Source organism: Diabrotica undecimpunctata, chromosome 7, assembly GCF_040954645.1.
Source record: "Diabrotica undecimpunctata isolate CICGRU chromosome 7, icDiaUnde3, whole genome shotgun sequence".
NCBI classification, from domain to species: Eukaryota; Metazoa; Arthropoda; class Insecta; order Coleoptera; family Chrysomelidae; genus Diabrotica; species Diabrotica undecimpunctata.
This window is the reverse complement of record NC_092809.1, coordinates 112,321,211-112,346,748: the sequence shown is the minus strand read 5'-3', so window position 1 is coordinate 112,346,748 and position 25,538 is coordinate 112,321,211. Positions and strand designations below refer to the sequence as shown.

The following is a 25,538-nucleotide window of genomic DNA, read 5'->3' as shown; positions in this document are numbered from 1 at the left end:
TTGGCTTTACCAGTTGTCAATAAGTCAAGAAATCTATTTATCACAACAACATTACGCCGCAAAGACGTTTAGAACTAGTGCAGCTCGAGCAATTAGTTCGTTGGATCCAACAAGGCATAACTCAACAAGAGGTTGCTATGAGGCTACATGTGTTGCAAAGTGTGATAAGTCGTGCATGGAATCGGTATGTAGCAAGTGGATCTGCAACATACAGGCATAGAGGAGGAAGAGAACTATCTACAACTCGTCGGCAAGACCGTTTTGTAGTTATGACGGCAAGAAGAAACCCAACATTCACGGCTTCCAGAATTAACAGTATCTTTAGGCATGCTACTGGACGAGCGATTTCCAGTCAAACTGTCAGAAGACGGTTACATGCATCCAATTTAAGGGCTAGACCGCGACTAACTAGGGAGGAGCGTGCATGCAGATATCGCTGTGAGATGGAACACTGTCAGTGGAATTTCGAAAATTGGAGAAATTGTCTCTTTACCGACGAGTCCAAATTTCGTTTGTATGCGAATGATGGCCGAATATTGGTGTGGAGGGAAAGAGGACAGCGTTATAATGAAAATCTGAGCGCCCCAACCACTCTTTTTGGAGGTGGATCCGTTTGCGTGTGGGGAGGCATATGTTTTGACGGTCGCACGGACTTAGTCGTCTTAATTAATGGGACAATGACTGCTACACGATATCGAGACCGAGTCATAGTAAAAATAGTTATTTCATTTTTTGGTGCAATAGGCGAACAATTTGTTCTGATTGATGATAATGCTCGCCCTCACCGTGCGAGAATTGTCATCGAGTGTATAGAAGCTCATGGCATTACAAGAATGGAGTAGCCACCGTGTTCACCCGATATGAATTATTGTATTGAACAGTTGGCCAATACATTACGCGAGATTTGGGAACGTATACCGCAGCAGTTCATCAATAATTTAATAAGAGGTCTTCCAAATAGAGTTAGAGCACTAAGTCGACACAGAGGTGGATCCACACACTATTAATTTTTCCTTTCGGGATATTAGAAATTGAGCAGAAATAGGAATTTTTGTTGTTAATTTTACAATTTTTGTTTATTTTCTATTTTTTTTCTTTTCTTTCTTTCGGTTCATCTGTATGAAAATACGAAGTAAAAATAAATCTTTACTTATATCAGTTTAAGTTTATTACAAATAATATAATGCATAATATAAAATCAACTTGGCACGGGCTTCTAAAACTTGCGTAAGACTGACCGGAGGCTACAAGAAAGGAAACACGCCACCCACAAAGCGTCAAAAACCAGTTAGAACCGCGTATTTCGGACATTCGCCGAAACTCATTTGCGTGTGTTGACATGCACCGGTGATACTCCGAAACCATGATAAACTTTATAAATATTTAATCTTTCACAAAGGCATTTGGTGGATATTGACATTTACCAGTGAATGTCGACTCACACCAATTTCGGACTTTCACAGTTACATATATACATGTATATAAATAAAAGATCATTTATAAAGGTATATTTATTTAAAAAACCCCTTTTGAGTTAAATCACAGCTAATATTTCTAAATTTTCTCAGCTATCTTCTTCTGCTCAGTGTTTTGGTCTAGGGTGTCGTAGATCTATTTTGAATTACCTAGAAACAAGTGGACGTTAGAGATTGCAATGTGTTAAAATTTTAAATATAAAAAACATAAATTATTGACCTATAATTAATATAAGTAAAAGATAGAAATAAAAATCTGAAGCAAAACATGAAACTTCATGATAAAATCATCATCATCATCTTTGGCTCCACAATCATCTTTGGATCTGGGCCTGCTTTAAGATTAGTCTCCATTCTGTTTGATTTTTGGTAACGTGTTGCCATCTTCTGATCTCTAGTATTCCTAAGTCGGTCTCAACTCGCTCTAAACACCTAATTCGCGGTTGGCCCATGCTTCTTTTTCCTATATAATGTTCCTGTCATTAGCTTTTTAGCAATCATGTTGTCAGGTATTCGTGTTATGTGCCCGGTCTATCTAAGTCGCCGTGTTGAATGAATGTTACTACATCTGGTTCATTAAAGACTTGGTATAATTCAAAATTAAATCTTTTGCGCCACTGCCCTTGATCGTTTTTAGCTCCAAATGTTTTGCGGAGTATCTTACCCCCGAATATTTCCAGAATTCTTTTATCCTTTTGCGTTAGAGTCCATGTTTCCGCTCCTTATGTAAGGATAGGCCTTAGTATTGTTTTGTATATACTTAATTATTTTGGTTTTTCTTTGGATTTCTTCGTAGTAGTAATCACTGCAAACCAAGGTATGTGAAGATGTCAACACGTTTAAAGATATCTGTTTCCCGTTCCTCATTTGCTATAGTATCCTTAGTAACCAATATATGCTTGGTTTTTTCTTCTTTGATGACTAGACCGAACTATTTCGCCGCCGTTTCCAATTCTAGCAAATATTGCTCGACATCTCACTTGCTACGCACTATTCTGTCAGTGTCATCAGCGTATGCTAAGATTTGTATCGATATATTTTAAATAGTATCTAATTCTATCCGTCTCTAATTCGTGTGTCTCGGACTGCCTTTTTCAAGGCAATGTTAAATAGAAGGCAACCCAGGTCATCCCCTTGTCTGAGTTCATCCTTTATCTCAAAGGATCGAAGATTTTCTTCCTAACACTGGCATTTAACGTAGACATTGTCATTCTCGTTGGGATAAATTGTTATGGTATACCAAACACACGCATTGATTGCCATCAATGCGTAAAAATTCAACCCATCGACTTAAGATTGAGCCCGTATCACTTAGGATATTTTTTCTTCATCCTTACAGCTCCCTATTCTTGGCTTAAACTCTTTACTCATTTTGTTTACATTCCTGTAGACCTTTCGTGTTTCGTTTTGATTTCATAGTCATTCTATGTTTTCCAACTGCTTTTCCTTAAATTGTCTTTTTTTGTAATGTATTGTAATCTTTTTTCCTCCCTTCATAGGGTCGTATATTCCTCCTTTGCTCTTCTTGTGCACCTAGCTTGATTTGTCTTTAGGTATACTTTCTTTTTTGTTTTCTGTTGCTTCTTGGCACTCCTCGTCAAACCATTCGTTTTGTCTAACTTGATGGTTTTACCCAATATTTCCGATGCCTTCTCAGGTATTATATTTCTTTATTTTGTCTTCAATTCCTCTGCATTTTCCCTAGGCATAGGCTCTCTATTTCTATGATAAAATTCAGTTCTTCTTTAAGTGCCATGTCCGTTGCGAACGTTGGCTATCAACATGGCAATTCTGATCTTGTTTGCGGCGCTTCTGAATAGTTCGACCGATGTGAGCCCGAACCACTTCCGCAGATTTTGGAGCCACGAGTGTCTTCTCCTGCCTGGCCATCGCTTACTGTCTACTTTCCCTTGGACAATCAATTGCAGTAGACGGTACTTATCGTGTCTCAATATGTGGCCTAGATATTCAAGCTTTCTTTGTTTGATTGTGCTCACGATTTCTTTCTCCTTTTCGATTCTTTGGAGTACCTCTATGTTGGTGAGATGTTCGGTGCAAGATATACGAAAAATGCGTCGGTACACCCACATTTCGAATGCTTCTAGTTTTCTCGTGAGCGTCTCTGTCAGCGTCCAGACCTCCATACCATATAGTAAGATCGGAAAAATGTAGCATTTAACTAGACGTAGTTTTAGGGGAAGAGACAAATCCTTGCTTATGAGGAGCTTTTTCATATTGTTAAATGCTGCTCTAGCTCGTTCTATTCTCGCCTTAATTTCTGTGGCTTGTTCCCATTTGGCATTTACGTTGGTGCCAAGGTACACATAAGATTCTACATGGTCAATTAGTATGTTACTTATCCGTAATTGTCGAGTAGGTTGTTGCTTTTTGCTTATCAGCATCCACTTTGTCTTCTTGAAGTTGAGGCTCAGGCCGTATTCCTCAACAAATTAAATATACTCTTTCCATTACCTGTTGTAATTTGTCTATGGTACTGGCAAGGATCACCGTGTCGTCGGCATATCTTATATTGTTCGTTAACTCGCCGTTTATTTTTATGCCCTCATTTGCATTTTCCATACATTTGTTAAATATTTCCTCGGAATAAATAATGAATAGAAGTGGGGATAAATACACCCCTGACGGACACCTCTTTTGATCTACACCCTTCCAGTGAGTTCGTTGCCTATTTTTGCTCTTGCTGTTTGACCCCAGTATAGGTTTGCCACAATTCGAATGTCCTTGTCGTCAATACCTGTCTTTCGCAGAATATCCATCAATTGTTCATGATTGACATTGTCAAATGCTTTTCTAAAATCCACAAAGTACAAATACACGTCCTTATCAACGTCTCTACACCGCTGTATAAGCACCTGGAGAGCGAAAACTGCTTCTCTAGTTCCAAGTGCTTTCCGAAAACCAAACTGCGATCTATCGGTATTTGACTCACATTTATCATATATTCTTCTATGAATGATCTTAATAAACGCTTTAGTGACATGATTGATCAAGCTTATAAGCCGGTAGTCATCACAGATCTGGGCATTTGGTTTCTTCGGGATTGTAGTAAATGTTGACTGTAGCCAGTTTTCCGAGATTTTACCGCTATTATATATATATGTGTTAAAAAGTACAACTAGATTATAAAGGAACTGTTTGTCTGATTTACATAGGATCTTTAATATTTCGCAGGGTACATTGTCCGGACCTGTTGACTTATTGTTTTTTAGTGCTGCAATGGCATCTTTTATCTCCGATTTAAGGATTAAAGGAACTGGTTCTCCTTCTCTATAAAGGTGATCATCAGTCCTGTCGGATGCAAATAATTTTTCTATGCATGATTTCCATGTTTCTAAGATCGTTGATGGCTCCGAGATAAGATTTCCATCGCTATCATTTATGCTGTCGGGTGACTTATTGAATTTCCTCTTGTTTGTCATTGATTTTATTTTTTTGTGCATATTGTAACTGTCGTATTTCCCTCCGTATTGTTCTATTTCCCTGCATTCCTTGGAAAACCATTTTTCTTTGGCTTCTCGAATTTTCATTCTTATGATTTTGTGGATCTGCTGGTATTTTTCTGCATTTTTATTCTTGAATTTACGTCTTTCATCCATCATATCCATTATCTCATCAGACATCCATTCTTTCTTCTTCTGTCTACGCTTTCACAAATGGTAAAAATAATAACATAACTAAATCTTATTAAAATTCGATTATACAATGTTTTAACATTCAAAATATTCCAATCAATAGAGTATAAAAAATTTCGGAAAATCCGAAAGGTCAAGTAGGATTCAAAATTAAAATTTCAAAACAGTCTTGGTTTATATTTATCGAACAATTGCGAACCGAATTCAATAGTTCACCATGTTTCCTAAGATCACGTTCACGATTTTTGTGTCAGTATTATTTGTAGCTATAGCTACTCCATCAGATCCCTCAGGTTTGTTTATATTATATTATAAAATGAACTAAAATATACTAGTAAATTATATTCATAATTTTATTTTATATGTAGGTATAATACATTCGCCTTTTAATTAGTCCTTATCAATGCTTCATATCAACAGAAAAGTATTTCCTCTTTTATTTTAAATTTGCGTTTTATGCTTTCTTGTTTTTTAATATTCTTGGTTTCAAATATCAACTTTATTATGATAAAGTTTTATTTTGATAGTTTTTATTTAATAAAGTTGGTGAATTTTGGGCTACCGGTTTCAAGGCGTACGTTATTTTTATATGTATTAAAAACTAAAAGCTAAAACAACATAAAACAAGCAATAAACAACTAAATAAAGAAATACAATAAATGACACTCAATGATAACAAATTGAGTGCTATAGCTATATAGCAGCTATAATATTAATTGAGAGTAGGATTAACAAACCAAGTATTATATTGGGACATTAGTGCCACTTCAAGATATTCTTCAACTCAAACTGAATATCAAGATGATATTATTTTTTTGATCTGACATTTATACTGATATTATATGAAGAATATAAGGAATGGAAAGCCAATATCTCTCTTGTCATCTCCCCATTACTGGGGATCGTGATTTCTTCCAATATTTCTAACAATTTTTCTCCATTGGTCTCTATCTTTAGCTGCTCTGAGAGCTTCACAGAATGAGTTTCTAGCTGAATTCCTAATTTGATAGGACACCTAGTTTATGATCGTCCTTTTGATCTTTTCCCCGAAACGTTTCCAGAAACAATTAATATCTACAAACTATCGTCACCTCTGCGAACCACGTGACCGAAAAATTGCAGAATACGTTGCAGACATACTGTAGACAGCCTTTTTTTAATCTTAAGTTGGTTTAGAATGGAAAGGTTTGTCCTATGAGGTGTCCATGGTATGCGCAGCATTCTTCTCCAGCACCACGTTTCAAAGGCATCCAATTTTTTGGCGCTCGCGTCCGCGAAGAGTCCAAGTCTCTGTCTCGTATAGAAATATTAAGAATACAAGGGGATTCACCAGTCTCATCTTGATATTTTGAGAGATAGATAAGTCTTTTTCAAACTTTATTTAGGTGACTCATCGCATTTTTTGCCATACCAATACGTCTCCGAACTTCTGCTTCATATTTACAATTGTTTAGTTATACTAGACTCGAGATAGACAATAGATTCCACTATCTGGTATTTCCGTAATATGTTAGTCAGTTGAATAGTGTGGAACCTGTCGACAACCATTATTTTTGTCTTAGCTTTATTGATTTTCAGACCAACTTTATTGCTTCCGTACTTAACTCTTCGCAGGAGAATAAACATTTCTTGCTTATTTGGTGCTATAAGTGTAGTGTCATCAGCAAATCTTAAACTTTAGATCTTCCTACCAGCCACTGTTACATCCATCCATCTAAAGCCATCCTCATGACATATTCACCATAAATGTTGAATAAGTCAGGTGACAACACGCATCCTTGTCTAACCCCTCTTTTGGTCTTGAATTGGTTTGAGAACTTCTAATCTCGTCGTACTGTTGCTATATTGGACTGGTACAGATTTTTAATAAGTGTCACCAGGTGCATTGGTATGCCCGTTTCTATTAAAATGGATCACAGATTTATCCAGCTTACACAATCAAATGCCTTTTGGTAGTCGACGAAGCATATAACCATAGGTACTTGAAATTCTCTAGACTTTTTAATGAGTTTACTCAGCTTCAGGATTTTTTCCCGTGTACCTTAACCCTTTACAAACCCTGCTTATTCCTGAGGTATTTGGTAATGTAGATAAGTTTTTAATCTGTTTTTGATGATATGTAAAAATATTTTATTAGCATGTGTGACAGTGTGCGGTAGTTTTTACATCTGGTAGTAGTTCCTTTTTTGTGTAGCGGGATATAAATTGAGGTACACTAGTCAGATGGCCATTTTTCTGAATTCCAAACAGCGACACAAATAGAATGGATGCTATGTTATCCTTTGTTACTTAGTAACTGTAGTATTTCACCTGGTATTGAATCAATGCCTGGAGATTTATTTCTTTTTAGCGATTTAATTGCATCTTTGACTTCAGCGAGTAAGACAGTAGATTCTCTAGGATTGTCAGAGGGCCATTTATTTTCTGCTGGTACCTCGTTATTTTTATATAACTCGCCACAGTAGTTTCGCCATGTTTCCAATAGTTCGTCAGTATCGGTCAAACATAAGCTTGCCAAAAACAGAATATTTAGAGGTAAACTCTGAAGCTACTTTTTAAGTTTTAATTGATAATAGATGGGCAAAGACCAGAGAAAATTAGAGAATAAGAAGAGAAATTAGGACCAGGGAAATATAGCAGAGAAAACAAAGATTAGGATTAGAACAGTATTTATGGGCTCAGCCAAAACGTGTTTGGGCAAAGTGTGGACCTTAAATGCTGAAGAAAAGAGTAAGATAAATGTAGTAGAGATGGACTATATTTGAAAGAGTGCGAAAGAGAGTATTGCAGGTGCAACTGAATTAAAACTAAATGCCACAGATACGTTAGCTGGCACAATAGAAAGGAAAAGTCTTAATAATTGGTTTGAACATGAAGGAAACTAGATGGCCCAATAAAAAATTTAGATGAAATCAACTAGGAAGACGTACAAGAAGACGACCAAGAATCTTCTGGACTGAAAGTATTAGGAAGGCAATAGAGCATAACAGTGTGGTTAAAAATTAAAAATATATTAATATTAATAATAATAATAATATATGTGTTAATGAATTAAAATCTGTATTGTTTTATTTACAAAATATTTCTTTTCAGGTTGGGAGAATGTTTTTGCTTCTAATAGAAGCCATATTATGCCTTTAAGGCATTTTGAGGGTAAAACCTATTACTTAGGATATCATATAAAGGTAATGTAAACTAATAATATTTTTCAAATAGTTATTTCTTGATGACCATCGTACATTGATGATTATTTTTTATTTTCTTGTTAATATTGTAATACAGACAAGTATGTAATTCTGTGATGTTTTTATAATATTATGATAATAACCTTAAACTAAAAATGCATTTTTTCTATAATTCTGACCCTCGCTCCTCTAGAATTTCTTAAACTTCGTGGCCCCCCATTAAAAAAGTTTGCCCCCCACTGGTCTAGCTTTTTTCTTTTAAGACGTGGTCGAAAGAACCCGGCTGGATGTTTCCAGGTTGCTTTGTATTATTTTGGGTGTTCTTATTTTGTTGAAATGAATACCATGTTTAATACAGCTGCGAGTTGGTAAATTCTGTACTTATTATTGTTTGATTTCATATATATCATTTCTTTCCTATTATCAGTTGGGTACTTAAGGTATTGCTCTATACGTATCTGTGGTGTAAATCACCTGATATCATTAGCAACAATTTTTTGGGATTTCTTCACACACTTTGTTAAGCATTTCGTAAAATTCTTTTTTTTTCTTGTTGTTTAGTCATCTCAGTTGCTGCTTAAATATTTATTATTGTATTTAACCTGAGGGCGGCCATCATTTTATTTATGGGGATACATTTTGTTATACTCATTTTCTTCTTTTTTCCCTTCTTTGCTGTAAAAAAGATGTATTTTTTCGTTGTTATCTCTCCTGATTTTTCCCATCTTACTTCTTGTAGTTCTTAGTTCCATCTTTCCAATCTTCAGTAGTGTTTTAATATTCCATGTTGCTATATTAAATGTATCATTTTTCTTTCGTTTGCTATTACAGCTGATCTCTGCTTCTGTTCAATTTCGAGGTTTTTCGTCTATTATTAATATGTTGAATTTGATTTTAACATTTTAATGGTAAATAAAATAAAAAAGCTGCAACACTATTCTTAATTATTTTAATAGAAAATGTTTTTTTTTAGTTCAAAAGGTTAACACGCGTTAACTCATAACGCGTTCAAAAAGTTAAACTGTGTACCCAAAAAGATTGTTTTATTTACATAAATACATTTTAATACTAGTACACATTATTCAAATTCACACACAGCTAACTCAAATTCAATTTTGACTGATGAATAAATCATCTACATTAAAAAATCCTGATTTAAATAGTACAACTTACTGAAAAAAATAATATCATAAGTTAACATATTTTTTTAATACTATTGCACTAATTTTTTTTTATTAAATTTGAAAAATGTCCAATGCATTTTTTGTACTTTGAATTTTAGAAAAAATAAGCATGTTTTAGACAACAAACATTTCCTTATCGAAAACGAAATGAACTCTTATCAACCATTGTGGTGTTGGGCTCTCACACGGCTAGCCCAACCGATTTTCCATGTTGCTTTTCGGAAAAAGCACGAGGAATATAAACAGAGAATGGGAAGCGTGTAAAAACATCATACAAGACGCGGCCAAAGAGACCCTGGGTCTACAAAAAAAAGCTCAAATAAACTGAAGGACAGTAGTTCAATGAAGAGTGTCGTAACATAACAGAGAGGAAAAATAATGCATATCAACGACTACAACAACGACATAGAACACGAAAGGCAGAGGTTGAATATAGAATGCTAAGGAGGAAAGAGAAGAAAATACATCGCAGAAACAAAAAAAGGGAACACATAGAAAAAGAACTCCAAGAAACGGAAGAACTAAATAAACCATCAGAACCAGAAAGTTCTACCAAAAACTTAACAAAAGTAGAAAAGAATTTAAACCAAGAGCAATGATGTTCAAAGACAAAGACGGAGATATAGTAAGTTAACAGAGTGAAACACTACAAAGATGGACATAATTCTCCAAAGAAAAGTTTGAAAAAAACGAAGATCCACTATATGATGGAATTATACTGGATCAAACGGATACCAGAGAAACAACCCTCCCTTCAGTAGCTGAAATGCAAGAAGCAGTTACCAGACTGAAAAACAACAAGTCACCTGGATTAGACAACATTAGCGCAGAATTAATCAAGGAAGGCGGAGAATCCCTATTGAATGAGATACAAGAACTAATAGTGAACATATGGAATAACAAACAACTGCCACAAGTCTGGAATACCGGAGTAATTATCCCACTACATAAAAAGGGAGATCAGCTTCAATGTAATAACTACCGGGCAATAACGCTACTAACTATGTCATATAAAATACTGTTAAATATTGTGTATGACCGATTCAGGCCATATGCGGAACAAATAGTTGGGGGATACCAATGTGGTTTCTGCAGGCAGAAGTTCACAACAGATCAGATCTTCGTCTTGAGGCAAATCTTGGAAAAGACTAGTGAATTTAATATAGACACACCACACAACAGATCAGATCTTCGTCTTGAGGCAAATCTTGGAAAATACTAGTGAATTTAATATAGACACACATTGATTTTGAGAGTGCCTCAAAAAATATTAAAAAGAGTTTAATATTCCAACTCAACTCATTGATATAGTAAAAGAAATACTTAAAGTACAAAGCAAAATTCGAATTCAAAACGCACTAACAGATACGATCCATGTGAGAACGGGCATACGACAGGGAGATGCCCTATCCTGTATTCTATTCAACATCACATTAGAGACACACATCACAAAATAATTAGAGAGTCAAAAGTTAACACCAAAGGAACAATAATAACAAAAAATGTACAAATATTGGCATTTGCAGATGATGTTGATATCATAGTTAGAAGCGAAAGAGAGATGCTAGAATATTTACTGCGATAGAAAGAGAGGCACAAAACATTGGCCTAAACCTTACCGAAATAAAAACCAAATACATGAAGGCCAGCAAATCGACAGGCAAAGAAACCTACAGAATCTAACAATCGGGGACTATAATATCAAAAGCGTGAAAAATTTTACACATCTAGGTTCACTAATTACCGCAGATAACAATGTCACTGAAGAAGTTAAGAGAAGAATACATATCGCTAATAAAACATAATGGACTAATTAAACATCTAAGATCTAACAACATCACATGAAAAACCAAATGCAAAATATACAAGACCCTGATAAAACCGATCCTTGTATATGGATCAGAGACATGGACACTGTCGAAAAGCGATGAGAACCTATTAGGTACGTTCGAACGAAAAATCTTTAGACACATATATAAGGGGGTGAAAGAAAATGACATGGCGCAAAAGATATAATTTTGAACTATACACAGCATACAATGAACCCGAGGTCATAACATCCATAAAGATCGGACGTCTGCACTGGATGGTCCATGTTGAACGGATGATGGAGACTGAAACACCAAAACATATAATGAGGCAAACACCAGTAGGGAGAAGGTCAAAGGGAAGGCCCAAACTTAGATACATGGATCAAGTGGAACAAGATCTGAAAACAGTTAAGATTACCAACTGGAAAAACAGAGCAAGGAACAGAGCAGAATAATGGAAAATACTAGAACAAGCCAGGACCCAGAAAAGGTTGTCGAGCTGCTGATGATGAATTCGGACAAATAAAGAATACCGAATAAAAAAGAGAACAAAACTTTGAAAGTCATGGCCATGTAATGAGATATTCAGAGAGGTATAACCGTCTACACCTCATAATACAAGGTAAGATCGCCGGAAGAAGAAGCCAGGCTGAAGAAGAATATCAAGGCTCCGAAATATCAAAAGTAAGTAAACAAAGATATTATGGCCAATACCATGCCAACTTTTGATAATCAGACAGGATACAAAACGAAGAAGAAAACACTTACTGATATTTCTCCTTTAAATATTATCAAAGTTACCATTATTGCTTTGTAAAGTCCTATATTTTTGTAGTTTTTTGGTTCGTTTGGTACATATTTTTTCTAATATAAAACAAAGTAATTTTTCACCTCGTTCGTTTCTGTCTGAAGTGCTATAAGTAGCCAGTACAGTTCCTGATGGTTTTATTCTTTGTCGAATTTTAACATTGAACTCTCCTTCTCATAATATGTCCAAAGTACTCTAATTTCCATTTTTTATCATGATCCCCACTTTAAGTTTTCCTCCCATTTGGATGAGAACTTCAGAATTTGTCACTCGATCAACCCATGAACTCGGCAGTTTTCGTTCATATTACCACATCTCAAAAGCCGCTAGATTCTTCATAGATGCCTCCCACAAGTCAATAATATTTATAGCTCTTTCATACTATCTGCAAGCCCGACTGTATTAACCATAAACCTATCTACAACAGACCTCTTAGTTCGAGTGGAATGGTGGTTAAGCGCCCATTAAGGCCATTCACTAGAATTCCCTCGACCACATTTCCTATTGCATTTTTGAAGATTTGTCTGGAGTATATACAAATATGGAGAGAGCGAAATATATGCCCACGACATTACCAAAATATGCGCATACTATGCTCATTTACTACAAATATGCGGCTATTCTATCTAAATTTGCCTAAATATGCAAACGAATATTAAAAATACACAAAAATAAAACAAAATATTAAATATAAACATTTATAGTTAATACATGTTTATTTTTCACATAAAAACAAATGAAATGACACAAAAACTGATGTTATAATTAATGATCTAAAACAGTATAGTATGAATTTATAATGAAATATTTTTCAAAATTTTCAACTAAAAACTTTTCCTCATTTCGCTAAAAATTTGTTTGGAGACGAAAAAGTTCGTTCTATATCTACTTACGCTATATGGCAATATTATAATTTAGGCAGTAAACTTTTATGAACATAAGTTCTTTAGCAATTTGTAGGTTACTTAAAAGTTCTTCAGTAGATACACTAGTTAAAAAAACAAGCTCCATAGGCCTGTCTTTATCATATACTAAATTAAAAATAATAAAATTTAGTAGACTATCACCTTTCCTATCTCCTAATATTATGATTGAGAGAGCGAATCTTCCAGTAGTCAAGGAATGCAAAATTATCGGTGTAACGTTTGATTCAAGCTCACCTGGAAACAACATATACTGGAAATAAAAGGTGAAGCAAACAAGAGGCTTAACATTATTAAAACTCTTACAAACTATCATTGGGGCGCAGATGAGAACTCCCTGCTTAAGATATATAGGTCTATCATACGTTCCAAACTGGATTATGGTTGTTACATATATATCTGTGCCTGTAAAACACACCTTAACCTTTTAAATTCGATACATCACACAGCCTTACGAATTTCTTTAGGAGACTTTCGATCTAGCCTCGTAGAAAGTCTATATTGCGAAGCCAATGAGCCACCCTCTTTAGATTAGACGTGAACAATTATTACTTTCCTATGTTGCCTCCGTTTCATTCAATACCTCCAATACAGTTTATTCTCTTCTTACTTCATCAACTAACAACCAGCATTACTATTCTAAATCACCATCAATAAAACCCATTCCATTAATTTTAACACAATTACTTAATAACATCTCTATATCACAAACAATCCCACGACCCCTACCTTTATATCCTCCTTGGTCTATAAGCATCCCTCAGTTTAACACATCGCTTACAAGATTCTGTAAACTTACAACACCCAGGGAACTCATTAAAAAATCTTTTAAAGAAATTATATTTACAAATAAATACGACATAGTACTCTACACTGATGCCTCAAAGAATGATACAGAAGTAGGCTGTTCTGTTATCACGTCAGATAACCTTATCACATCATATTGTATTCCCTCGTTTTGTAGCGTTCATACTGGCGAACTATTTAGCATATTTCAAGCTTTCAAATCCATTTCTTCACCTAATAGACAAGTTGCAATATGCACACAGAATCACTAGCCTCGATACAATCTATCCAAAATATATTCACTGATCATCCTATTGTCCAAAAGATCCTTGATTGTTACCAATTAATCGCTTCCCAAAAAATAACAGTTACATTAATTTGGCTACCATCCCATATTGGTATTACAGGCAACGAACTTGCAGACCACCATGCAAAACTTGCCTCAACATCATCTGATAATACGGTTAATATACAAATTAGTAAAGATTTAAAGTCTCACATTACGAGCAAGAACCCGATGGCAACAACACTGGGACACCAATAACTCAGCATTACATCAAATCCAACAGTTAGTCGATAGCCCCCTTGATTTGATCTCTGCCGGTATGTCCAGACGAGACGCTATTGTAACACGAAGATCGAATAGGATATACAAGATTAACACATGGATACCTGATGTCATCCAGCAACCGACCCACTTGTGAGACCTGTCAATCAAATCTAACAGTTAACCATATTCTTACCGAATGTCATCAATATTCAACAAAAGACTATTTGATTGCCTGAAGTGATCTAAAAGACATACTCAATAACTTGGATCAAATAACCTCAAGCCTAAAATTCCTCAGAGACGTTCAGTTATATTATAAAATATAATTTTGATTGTATTATAACAGTATGTACTCTATAACATATTTTTGTAATTTATTGTATCAGTTTTACATCTGTAACCGTTTTCGTGTAAGTGGCCTTTGTTGCCGAGCACGTTAATTTTCAATAAAAAAAAAGTTCTTGACTTTCAGTTACACACTTGAGTTATTTTGAATATGTTTTATGGTATTAAAATGAAAATTGCTGCTTTAATCCATGTTCCCCATCTTGTAATTTAGGCTCTTGAGGCAAGCTTATAAGTGGTAATTTTTTTTATAGATTTGCACACGTAAAGGTGCTTTCAAAAATACTTTTTATTAAATTTGAAATTAATTTATTGACTAAATCAAATTCACTTCCAAGTTCATGCCATGTAGAAGACAAGTGACGTATACCATACCTTTACCATATATGGAGCAGCATCTGATAAAAATATTTAAAAAATTTCGTTTTTATTTATTTTTGCCAAAAGAAAGAAGAGAGTGTTTGCTGAGTAAATCGGTTTAAGTCATGTAATTGGTTTTCTGCAGTTGTTTTGCAGCTTTTAAATAAGGTTTTCCTAGTTCACCCTCTTTTAAGACACTGATTATCTTCTTCTTCTTCTTCTTCTTCAGCCTTCATTCATCCATTGTTGGACATAGGCCTCCTCCAATTGTTTCCACGCTTCCCTATCTTTTGCAATTCTCATCCATTGCTTTCCAGCTACAGCTGTTATATCGTCTATCCATCTCTTTTTGGGTCTTCCCACGCTTCTTTTTGTTTCTCGAGGTCTCCAGAATGTCACTTTATGAGACCATCTGTTGGTCTCTGATTATAAGATGCACAATATATCGACTACCTGCATCTGTACTTTAATTGACAATTACGTAATTTGTTACGTTGTTATCGCTTAAAGAATTTTTAATTTCCCTAATTACTCTGTCATACAATGCATTCATATTGCCCTTTCATAGTGGTGCCTCGTTAGGAATATTGAAGTTACTATATTTTTGCAAAAATTGCCTAAAATGTGTAATTTTTTAAAGAAATGTTTGCTGCTAACAGAGCTTTACACGGGTCTTGATTAAATAAACATTTTTCTTTTTTATCCATCTTGACCTTGAACGTTTTGAAGAGATTTATAAATTGACTGTTGCACGGGTCCTAATGCATTATTTTTTAGCTTCAACTTATCAGTGGCAGTTTTTAAAAGGTGGTCGACTTAAAACTTCTCACAGATAATTTGTAAAAAAAAATGTTCAAACAGCAAAAATAAGTCAATTTTCATACGAGGAGGTAAAGAATAAAAGCGAAATTGTCTATAATTTGATGAATTTTCGTATCTTGATGATTTTTTGTATGTCACTCTGTAAGTTCTCTATATATCTAAGTAAAAGCGAATTTGTTCAATAAAAATACTCTTTTCTAAAAAATTTCTTTTGTAAGACACCATGCTTTTGTTTGTCAGTTCCTTAAAAAAAAATGAAACGTGAAAATGAATGTAATTACGATTTTAAAACAGGCCTTACAAAATACTTTGTCTTCAAATAGGAAAAAGAAATAAAATTTCTTCCAAAACAACCGGTTTGGCTTTCTATACTTTGCAAAGCATCTTTAAATAAAGATAAAGATCAAAAAAGGTTATAGTAATTATGCCAACATTACATATCCGTGTTTATTAATATGCATAAAATTGATTTAAGAGACAAAGCGAAAACCCACAAATTGGTAAGAGATAATCTATTGAATTGTAATAAATAAGAAACAAACAAAATACTACTTACATGCCGGTACAAGAATTTTTAGATAATGATTCGTGATAAATAGTTCAAACTATCCTGTAATTGCTGATGATGGGCGATCTTTGGTTAATGTTGTAACTGTCTGACAATTAACGAGGAAGTTTCTTGAGATGTTAACAAATGAAATATGAGTAAGGTATATGTGATTGTTTTGTTAAATGAAAGTGATGTTTTATATTATTTAAATTATTAAAGTTATTTAATCAAGAGATATATTTTAGAAATGTGTGTTAATTTATTGAAATTTTTTACAGTATGAGGACAGGTATATGACAATGAATGAAATTAGATGTACTATTTTGTGGGTGTGCAATTTCTTTGACTTGTAATTATCACATTTTTTGATAAAAGGCATTTAAAATTGTGATGTCATTTGTTAAAATTATAAAACTAAAAACAATTAAGGACAATTAGGGACAAACAGAACACAATTAAAAGGACAAAACAGACATTAAACTTAAAAAAGAGGGCTTATTGGCACTACATCACTTTTTAGGAGAGGAACTGGTAAAATTGAGTTTTTTGTTGGCTACTAGTGTTTTTTAAGAGGTAAATTTGACAAGCTAATGTAGGCTAAAGTGACTGAAATAGTAGTTAAACAATTAAATGAAAAGTATAAGCTAATATATGTATAATATTGGCATACTTTAACAATCACTAAATGAATTAAATTTAACTTTACATTTAAATGTGATAATCGAAATAATTGAAATAATTTTTATATAACAAAACTTAAAAAGTTTTATAAATTCAGAATTACAAAACAAACTTTAGATGACTATGTGGTAATAAAATATTAATCCAAATATGCAATAAGTATACAAATTTTTGAAAAACTTTGAAAAAACTTATTGTCGGCGTGGATGAGCCATCTATAATGGTTAAAACTTTTCATTTAAGTTTTATTATATTAAAGTGGAAACAAGAGAAATAGATAAAATTGTTTATAGCAACAAATTCCAGAAATTAACTGAGTTATTAAATAACTTTAATAATTTAAATAATATAAAACATCACTTTCATTTAACAAACAATCACATACCTTACTCCTATTTCATTTGTTAATATCTCTCCCCTCAAGAGAATTCCCCGTTAATTGTCAGACAGTTACAACATTAACCGAAGATCACCCATCATCAGCAATTACAGGATAGTTTAAACTATGTATCACGAATCATTATCTAAAAATCCTTATACAGGCATGTAAGTAGTGTTTTGTTTGTTTCTTATTTATTACAATTCAATAGATTATCTCTTACCAATTTGTGGGCTAGCAGTCTTTGTCTGCTAAATCAATTTTATGCATATTAATAAACACAGACATATTGGCATAATTACTATAACCTTTTTTGATCTTTATCTTTATAAGTCAGCACCCTAATATTGCCTTTTTATAATATCAGCGTTTAATTTACTTTGTACCGTTTGACCTGAAGATGCTTTGCAAAGTGTAAAAAGCGAAACCGGTCGTTTTGGTAGTAAAATTAAATTGATTGTAAGTCTAATTTTATTTCTTTTACTTATTTGAAATGGACTCACACAAGCAACACATTCATGACTTTGTCTTCACTTAACTTTAAAACAAATGTTTATCGGAAACTGACAAACAATAATTAGGCCTTTAAAAGCAGGTAGGTATGTGCAGTTAGTAATGTGAAAGTCCAGATAGATAATGAGCGATAGATAATGAGCTCGTTCATATCCAAGTTATAAAATTCCATCTAAGAGAAGAAAATTTTTATAGAATGTTTATAGAATAATTTTTAAAACATCGTGTTTAGCTTAAATATACAATTTTGTTTGAAATGGGCAAAAGTATGCAATATTTGCATCTATATGCACTTTTCACATATCCCGCTCTCTACTAATATTTATACGCAGAGTCATACTTCGTGTTGCATTGATATAAAATCTGTTAAATAGCTAGGTATCTATTTTCATATTGGTAGTTTATATTATAGTACATGTTTTTAAGAGTCTAAGATCATATCTACTAACTACTTTTATTATCGACTTCCGATGAAATTCCGAAGTTATATGAGAGTGTTTCAGTCAATATTCTGTGAAAAGCAATGGCAAATCATGAAGTAGATAACACTTACCACTTTACGAAGATAATGAATATAAAATAAAAGTCAGACAAAACTCCTCAGAACATTTTAAAATGAATAAAGGACTTTGACAAAAATACTGCCTTGCTCCAACCTTATTATGTCACCTACTTTATAAAAATGAAAAACTGGAATAAGAAATGTAGACAGATGGGAGTAAAAGTTGACCATCGTGCCAAATACCCTGAGAATACTACTCTTTGTTTTAAATAATCTCAAATTAAAATACAAACATTTTAAACGTCTAAGAATACAAAGGAATGGCAAATAACGGACTGGAGCTTCTTGTGCCAGTAATAAAATGAACATAGTTTTTATTTTAACTATTTTAATAAGAAAAATTAGGGCTTTTTTATGTATGAATGTTTTTGACAGATGTTTATATATGCTGTATTTTAGGCGTCATATATGTTGGCCACGCAATTCTGCAGTAATATCCACATGAAGCTTTTGTCTATCAGAAGTGAGAGAGAAAATAACATGATACATAAATTCATGAGAGATGCAAGTAAGTTATTATTTTCTCTTTCTGACCTTTTAAACTTTATTGTACATTTTATATAAAGTGTTTGTTGATAAAATGTTGTAGATCGAGAAAAGAACGAACCGTTTTTGTTTTTAAAAATCAAAGTTTTTGTTCAAAACGTCATTCACTTATATATATTTTTGTAAAATATACTGCTCGGCACAAGTTAAGGATATTGCCAATACAGGGTGTTTTAAAAAGGTATGTCATAAATTAAATCACACATTCCGGGGATAAAAAGAAATCGATTGAATCCAACTTACCTTAGTACAAAAGTGTACATAAAAAAAGTTACAGCCCATTGAAGTTACAAAATAAAAATTGTTTCTTTGCATTACCTCCTAAACTACTTAACATTTTGTAATAAAAATGGACACGCTATTTTCTTGTTCTGAAAGCATTTGTCATACAAAAGAAACAACAAAATCTAATTACACAGAAAAATTTTAAGGGGGGTGTGCAGCCCTAAATCTTCCCAAACTTTTGAGTACGTTTAAATCAAATGAATTTTGTGGCATCATTAGTTTAACACATCATTATTTTTAAAAATTTTTTTGCCTTATCACTGTTTTCAAAAAACAGTTTTTATTGAGTTACGGCCCTTTTAATTAACATTTAAAAATTCTTTTTCTTCATGTGCCATCTCCTCTAAGAAGGTTGGCAACCATCATTAAAAAATAACGTGCAACTAAATAAATGCCTTAAATGAAATAACAAGTACAAAAAGCCTATAACCTCTATAATTATGATATTACAATAAATGTTCAAAATGACCCCCATTTTCTTCAATACAAATTCGGTATCGTTTAATAAGTAAAACCGAATGCGCTGAAAAATCATATTTTTCTGACCAAATTGATTTGCAGCTTCAATTATTCTAACCCTCAATTGTTGTTCGTCCTCTATTGTTACAGAATACACTTTCTCTTTCATGAACCCCCAAAAGCAAAAGTCCATGGGGTTAAGACCAGGACTTCTGGATGGCCAAGAAATAGGTACGTCACGACCCCTTCCAATCCACCGACCAGGATACTGCCTGCAAAGTTATTCCCGGACTTCATTACTGTAATGCGGTGGAGCGCCATCTTGTAGAAAACACATATTTTGCCTTATTACAATATTCACTTCTTCCAAATACTCTTGTAAATCGTTTGCCAAGAACTGCAAATAATTATCACCATTTAAATTATTGGGAAGAAATACTGGGCTTATTAGATTGTTATCCACAATTCCTGCCCAAATATTAACTTTGAAAGTCCTTTGGTGATGAGTCGTTTTTTTGGCGTGAGGATTTTCGTTGGCCCAAATGTGCTCGTTATGATGGTTTGTTATTCCATTTCTACCAAAGGTAGCCTCGTCGGTAAACAAAATATTTCTAATAAAATTACCATTTCGAGTGTTTTCCATTAACAACCAATCTCAAAATCCAATCCTTTTGAGTTAATCTTTAACCAATAACTCTTAAACCGTTGTCAAGTGATAGGGTTTAAGCAGCTGATCCTTCAAACGCCTCTACACCATTACGTGAGGAACATTTAGTTGAGCAGCTATAACCCTTGTACTTGTTCCAGGGACTTCTTCAATGATTTCTAAAATGTCTTCATCAGTTGCATCCATTATTGGACGACCACTATTGCCAGCAACTTGCGATTGGGATGTACCCGTTTCCCGTAAACGACGATTAATGGTCAGAAATAATCGTCTATCGGGTTTATTTCGATTGGAGTATTTTACTGCATAACGGCTTGCGGTTGCTGCACTATTACCTTGACATCCACCTTCGATATTCCCGATAGTTTATTGAAATCATAATTTAATCTGATCCAACTTATCCAAAGTTAAATGCATATCTGCCCTTTCCTGAAATGGGGCATTGTAATATCAAAATTTTTAATCTTAATCTTATTCACACAATAAATGATAGCTTCAAATTTCAAATTATCGACTAGGATTGATGGAACTGTTTGTAATTATTGTATCCGTAGAAACTAATTGAAATTTTATGGCCAACTACGAAAAAACTAGTTTTTCGAAAAAGTGATAAGAGCCAAAAAGTTTTAAAAATAGTGTATTAAACTAATGATGCCACAAAATTCATTTGATTTGAACGTACTCAAAAGTTTGGGGGGATTTAAGGCTGCACACCCCCCTTAAAATTTTTCTGTGCGCTTAGATTTTGTTGTTTCTTTTGTATGAAAAATGTTTTCAGAACAAAAAAGTAACGTGTCCATTTTTATTACAAAATGTCAAGTGGCTTAGGAGATAATGCAAAAAAACAATTTTTATTTTGTAACTCCAAAGGGCTGTAACTTTTTTTTGTGTACACTTTGGAACTAAGGTAAGTTGGATTCAATTACTTTATTTTTGTCCCCGGAATGCGTGATTTAATTTATGACATACCTTTTTGAAACGCCCTGTATAATGGTAATGGTACTACATTCTGCATCAATTATTTGTAAGTAAACAATTAAAAATTATTAAAGTTTTTATAAAACACGAAAATTGGAGACCTTATAAAGAGAATCAGACAAAAAAACATTCTAAGTATTGACAAAGCACTTTTACAGCCATTTGAAATAAATGCCATTCTCTCAAACGGGATAAACAAATATAATTGTTGTGTCCATCTTTCGCAACTGTAGTAACTACATAAAAACTCACATTATGAAATAATGTAATTAAAATGTTTTTATTGTTTATTTTAACAATTATAAACAATTGAAAAACATGCTTACTTTTGGGTTTAATTTGTAATAACTTTTTGGTTTATAAACATTTTTAATTTAGAAAATCTTATTTTAAAGAACAAAAATAAATTTTGTTTTTTGTTACTTGGTGAAAAATTCTTCTAATAATTTAATTTTATGTGACTCATTTATATTGACATATATTATATATTTTAAAGAAGACGACTTTTTAAACTTCAATTGTGGCTTATTCCTATTAAAAATAGTAATTGTTTAAAGATGCCACAAGAAAAGAGCTTGAGAACAATATTGAAATGAATAAAAAATGTCGCTTTTATGCTTAAATGTCATGATGCAGTAAAAGTTTCGATAACCACGAAATAATACGCCTTTTCTTTTGACTTCCGCCAGATATTCCAGTTAAAAAATAGCTCCCAGCAGTAAATGTTCGATTTTCCAAGTGTTTTTTTTTGGCTTCGTTTCATGGTGTACTACACTCGTAGTTTATATTTAAATATAGTTATAATTTTATTTATTATAATTTAAGTCTTAGTTGAATTTATAGAATATTTTCGCCAGATGATTATTCCATGTTGTAAAAAAAGATGAGCTGGTCGCTCTTATTTGGAAATAAATATGTCCGATTTCTGGGTAATTAACGCTTCTTGACAATATTAAAATTTAAAAGGTTCTGGAACTATTTCTTTCTGCCATGTCAGTTAAATATTATGTTTATATGGAAGTAATTCTTTGTGCAGAAGTTTATCATCAGTTCTGCATTTTCTCCTTATATTTGTGCTTAATCTCTGATAATTTATTATCATCTTCCCTTTGAGTTAGTCTCCTACTTGTAATTTGTCATAAAATGTTTCCCTTGTTATTTAAGGCTTGTTATTTTTAAACCTTATACTCCAATGATGTTTAGGTCTTCCTTCTCCATTCTTATCTTTGTTGTTACAATCCTTTATTATACGTATTGACACTCTTTAATATGGTTTTGGTATCTTTGGAGTATTATTAAGACTACAGTCCTTCGTGAGCACTGGCCTACCTTAAAACATTCTTCCATCCTTCCCTGTCTAGTGTCTGCTTTTTCCATTCCCTTACTCGAATCTCCCTTAAATATTTCTGCACATCGTCCAGATACCTGAGTTCAGGTCGCCCCCTTCTTCTTCTTCCAACCAGCCTATTAAGCTTGGTTCTTTTAAAATGATCATTTTTATATATTCGGATACCGTGGCTACTATACTGTAGAGTTGTCTAAATTCACCTAATTTTAATTGCCCTTTTCCTTTCATTTTTGTTGCCTGTAGAGCACGTGTATCCAATTGTTTTTCTTTCAGCACTTGTCTTGTTTCTTTGTCTCTTGTGTTGAGTGATCTAATGTTCCATATAGTAAATCTTATCTGGGTTTTTTGATATTTTTCTTTTGTTTTTATTTCTTGCCGTGGTCGTCATCATATTATCAATCCGGTTCTAAGGCTTCACATTGTTTCTATGAGCAGATTTCGTTGTTACGATTGGTAGGTTGGTAGGTACCTTGCCAATCATCCTCCACATTTTATTCGAGCTTGGGGCCGGCTGTGGTAACAGCAAAGCTACTCGATCCACCCCACAATTACCCTAGGTAGGGTTCCATCAATACGTGACCTCTGTTACTTCTTTTGTCATATCCTACGCTCCTATTATGATTTCGTCTGAATTTATATTCTTTCCAATTAAGCATTAAAGTCCCCTTTAGTTAACCCTTAAGTGGTATACATATAAATAACTACGTAAGTGGTAGACTCCGTCTGGGAGACGGGTTACAGCAATTTGGAGAATTATGTAGGATTCTTGTACTATTGTTTATTCTTGAATACATTTATTGCAAATTTGTTTAGAGCATTGTAAACAAATAGGTTGGCCACATTTGCAACAACAAAATTTTGTTCTTCTTTTCAGTTGCCATCTACAAAATTTACAGGTTGCTCGTTTATCAAGTACATCGTTTCCCATATTGCGCATTGGTGTAGAAATTAGGCCTAACAATTTTGTTATAATTCCTCGAATATCATTTTGTAAATAAACGTTTGCAATTATGGTTCGCATAAATGGTTCAGTCAAAGATTTTGCCAATATTTTCATGAAATTTAGTCATGTTATATCACGGGAGTTCTTATAACACTCGTATAATATATAAGCATTTACAGTACTTAAAATTGCGAAGAAAACAGCCATCGGCCAACGTCTTGTGCGCCGGCCACATGAGTAAGTAGCACATTTTTGTAATAAGCGATTATTTCAGGCTTACCTGCGATTGAGTTTGTAAGTCTCAGAACTGATTGTGTGGGTATGGAGTATTCATTTTCGGAAAGCTTCATACCATCACTTGCTTTTCGACAATATATGTATCCATCATAAAAATAATTACTTCTCGCATCAGTCATGCATAAAATCTTTATGCCATATTTTGATGGTTTTGCTGGCATGTACATTATAAATTTACATCGACCTCTGAAAGCCACCAGCATCTCATCAATACACACAGAGGATCCAAGAGTGAAGAATTCTGGAGAATTTTCAACAAGCCTTTGAAACATGTCCGATACAGCAGCTGTTGCATTTTCAGTTTTTCGTTCATCTCGATCACCGGGGTTATCAAATCTCAAACAAGATAAGAGAAAATGATAACGTTTCTTTAACATTGTGGCTCTAAATACATCTCGCCCTGAACCATCTGTAGCAAAGATACTCTCGGTGCTTTCATTATTTGATTTAAAAATTTGAGTGTATATCAAAAGTCTTAGAAAAACGCGAATCTCTAAAGTAGTGGTTTCTTGAAGGTAGCTTGGTAAAGTTTTATTAGTTTAATTTTTTTTTGCGTAGTCTATTTTGACGTTGGTCCATTGGAAGATTTCTTCAATCATGTCCTCGGTAAATAGCAGTTGTCTTACATCTACTACTTCTGGATTGTCACCAAGTATTTTTGCTTTCTGACGTAAACCAGGTTATTGCAAAATATTGTTATGCTTTCTTGTGCGGACGTTTTTAGGTGGTTGGTTCTTGCGCCATTCAAATCCATTTTTTCCAACAAGTGTTCCAGATGCAGGTATATAGTCTTCATTACCTATATCATTATCAGATTCGACATTATCTGCTGATTGTTCAGAGTCACTAAAATGTTCACTCTCACTCACGTGGTCTAAATCTTTATCGCTATCACTATCACATTCTTCCAGCCATTGCTCTGCAACCGATTCAAAATTCGGATCATCAAAGTATGCGTTTTCTTGACGGTCCAAATTCCATTATTCACCAGATACTGTAAAAACAAACAGTTTACATATACAAATGTTTTTCATTATAAAATAAAATAATTACCTTGCATAAAAAATATGTAAAATCACTTTGTTGGAACAGTAACGTAAGTGGTATACTCCGCCTGCACAACGGATTCGAAATATTTGTAAGTTTAAAGAAAGAACTGACGTGTCAGTAGGTATTATTATTATAGAAAGGTAGGGAAAACGGTAAGAGGCGTAAACAACCGATAAGTAAATTATGATTTATTTTAAATTTAAACCCGTCTGTCAGACGGAGTATACCAGTTAAGGGTGTTAAACTATTGATTATAAAGTGATATATGGTTGATTGCTCGAATAAATGAACTTTAATCAAATAAAAACGCAGATATTGAGCACAATTTTTTATTAAATCTTGCCTAAGTACTTTCGCTCCTAGAGCATCTTCAGGGGC

General features: G+C 33.5%; 1 protein-coding gene across 1 annotated transcript in view; it reads left to right on the top strand.

Moving 5' to 3' along the window:
• The first annotated feature begins 5,305 nt into the window (after positions 1-5,305).
• Positions 5,306-25,538, top strand: part of LOC140445719 (macrophage mannose receptor 1-like) — a 68,400-nt gene continuing 48,167 nt past the window's right edge. The window contains exons 1-3 of the mRNA XM_072537998.1: positions 5,306-5,421; positions 8,222-8,313; positions 18,987-19,095. Of these exons, the coding sequence (XP_072394099.1) occupies positions 5,346-5,421; positions 8,222-8,313; positions 18,987-19,095 (277 nt within the window). The 5' untranslated portion in view covers positions 5,306-5,345. The remainder of the gene's footprint in view (positions 5,422-8,221; positions 8,314-18,986; positions 19,096-25,538) is intronic.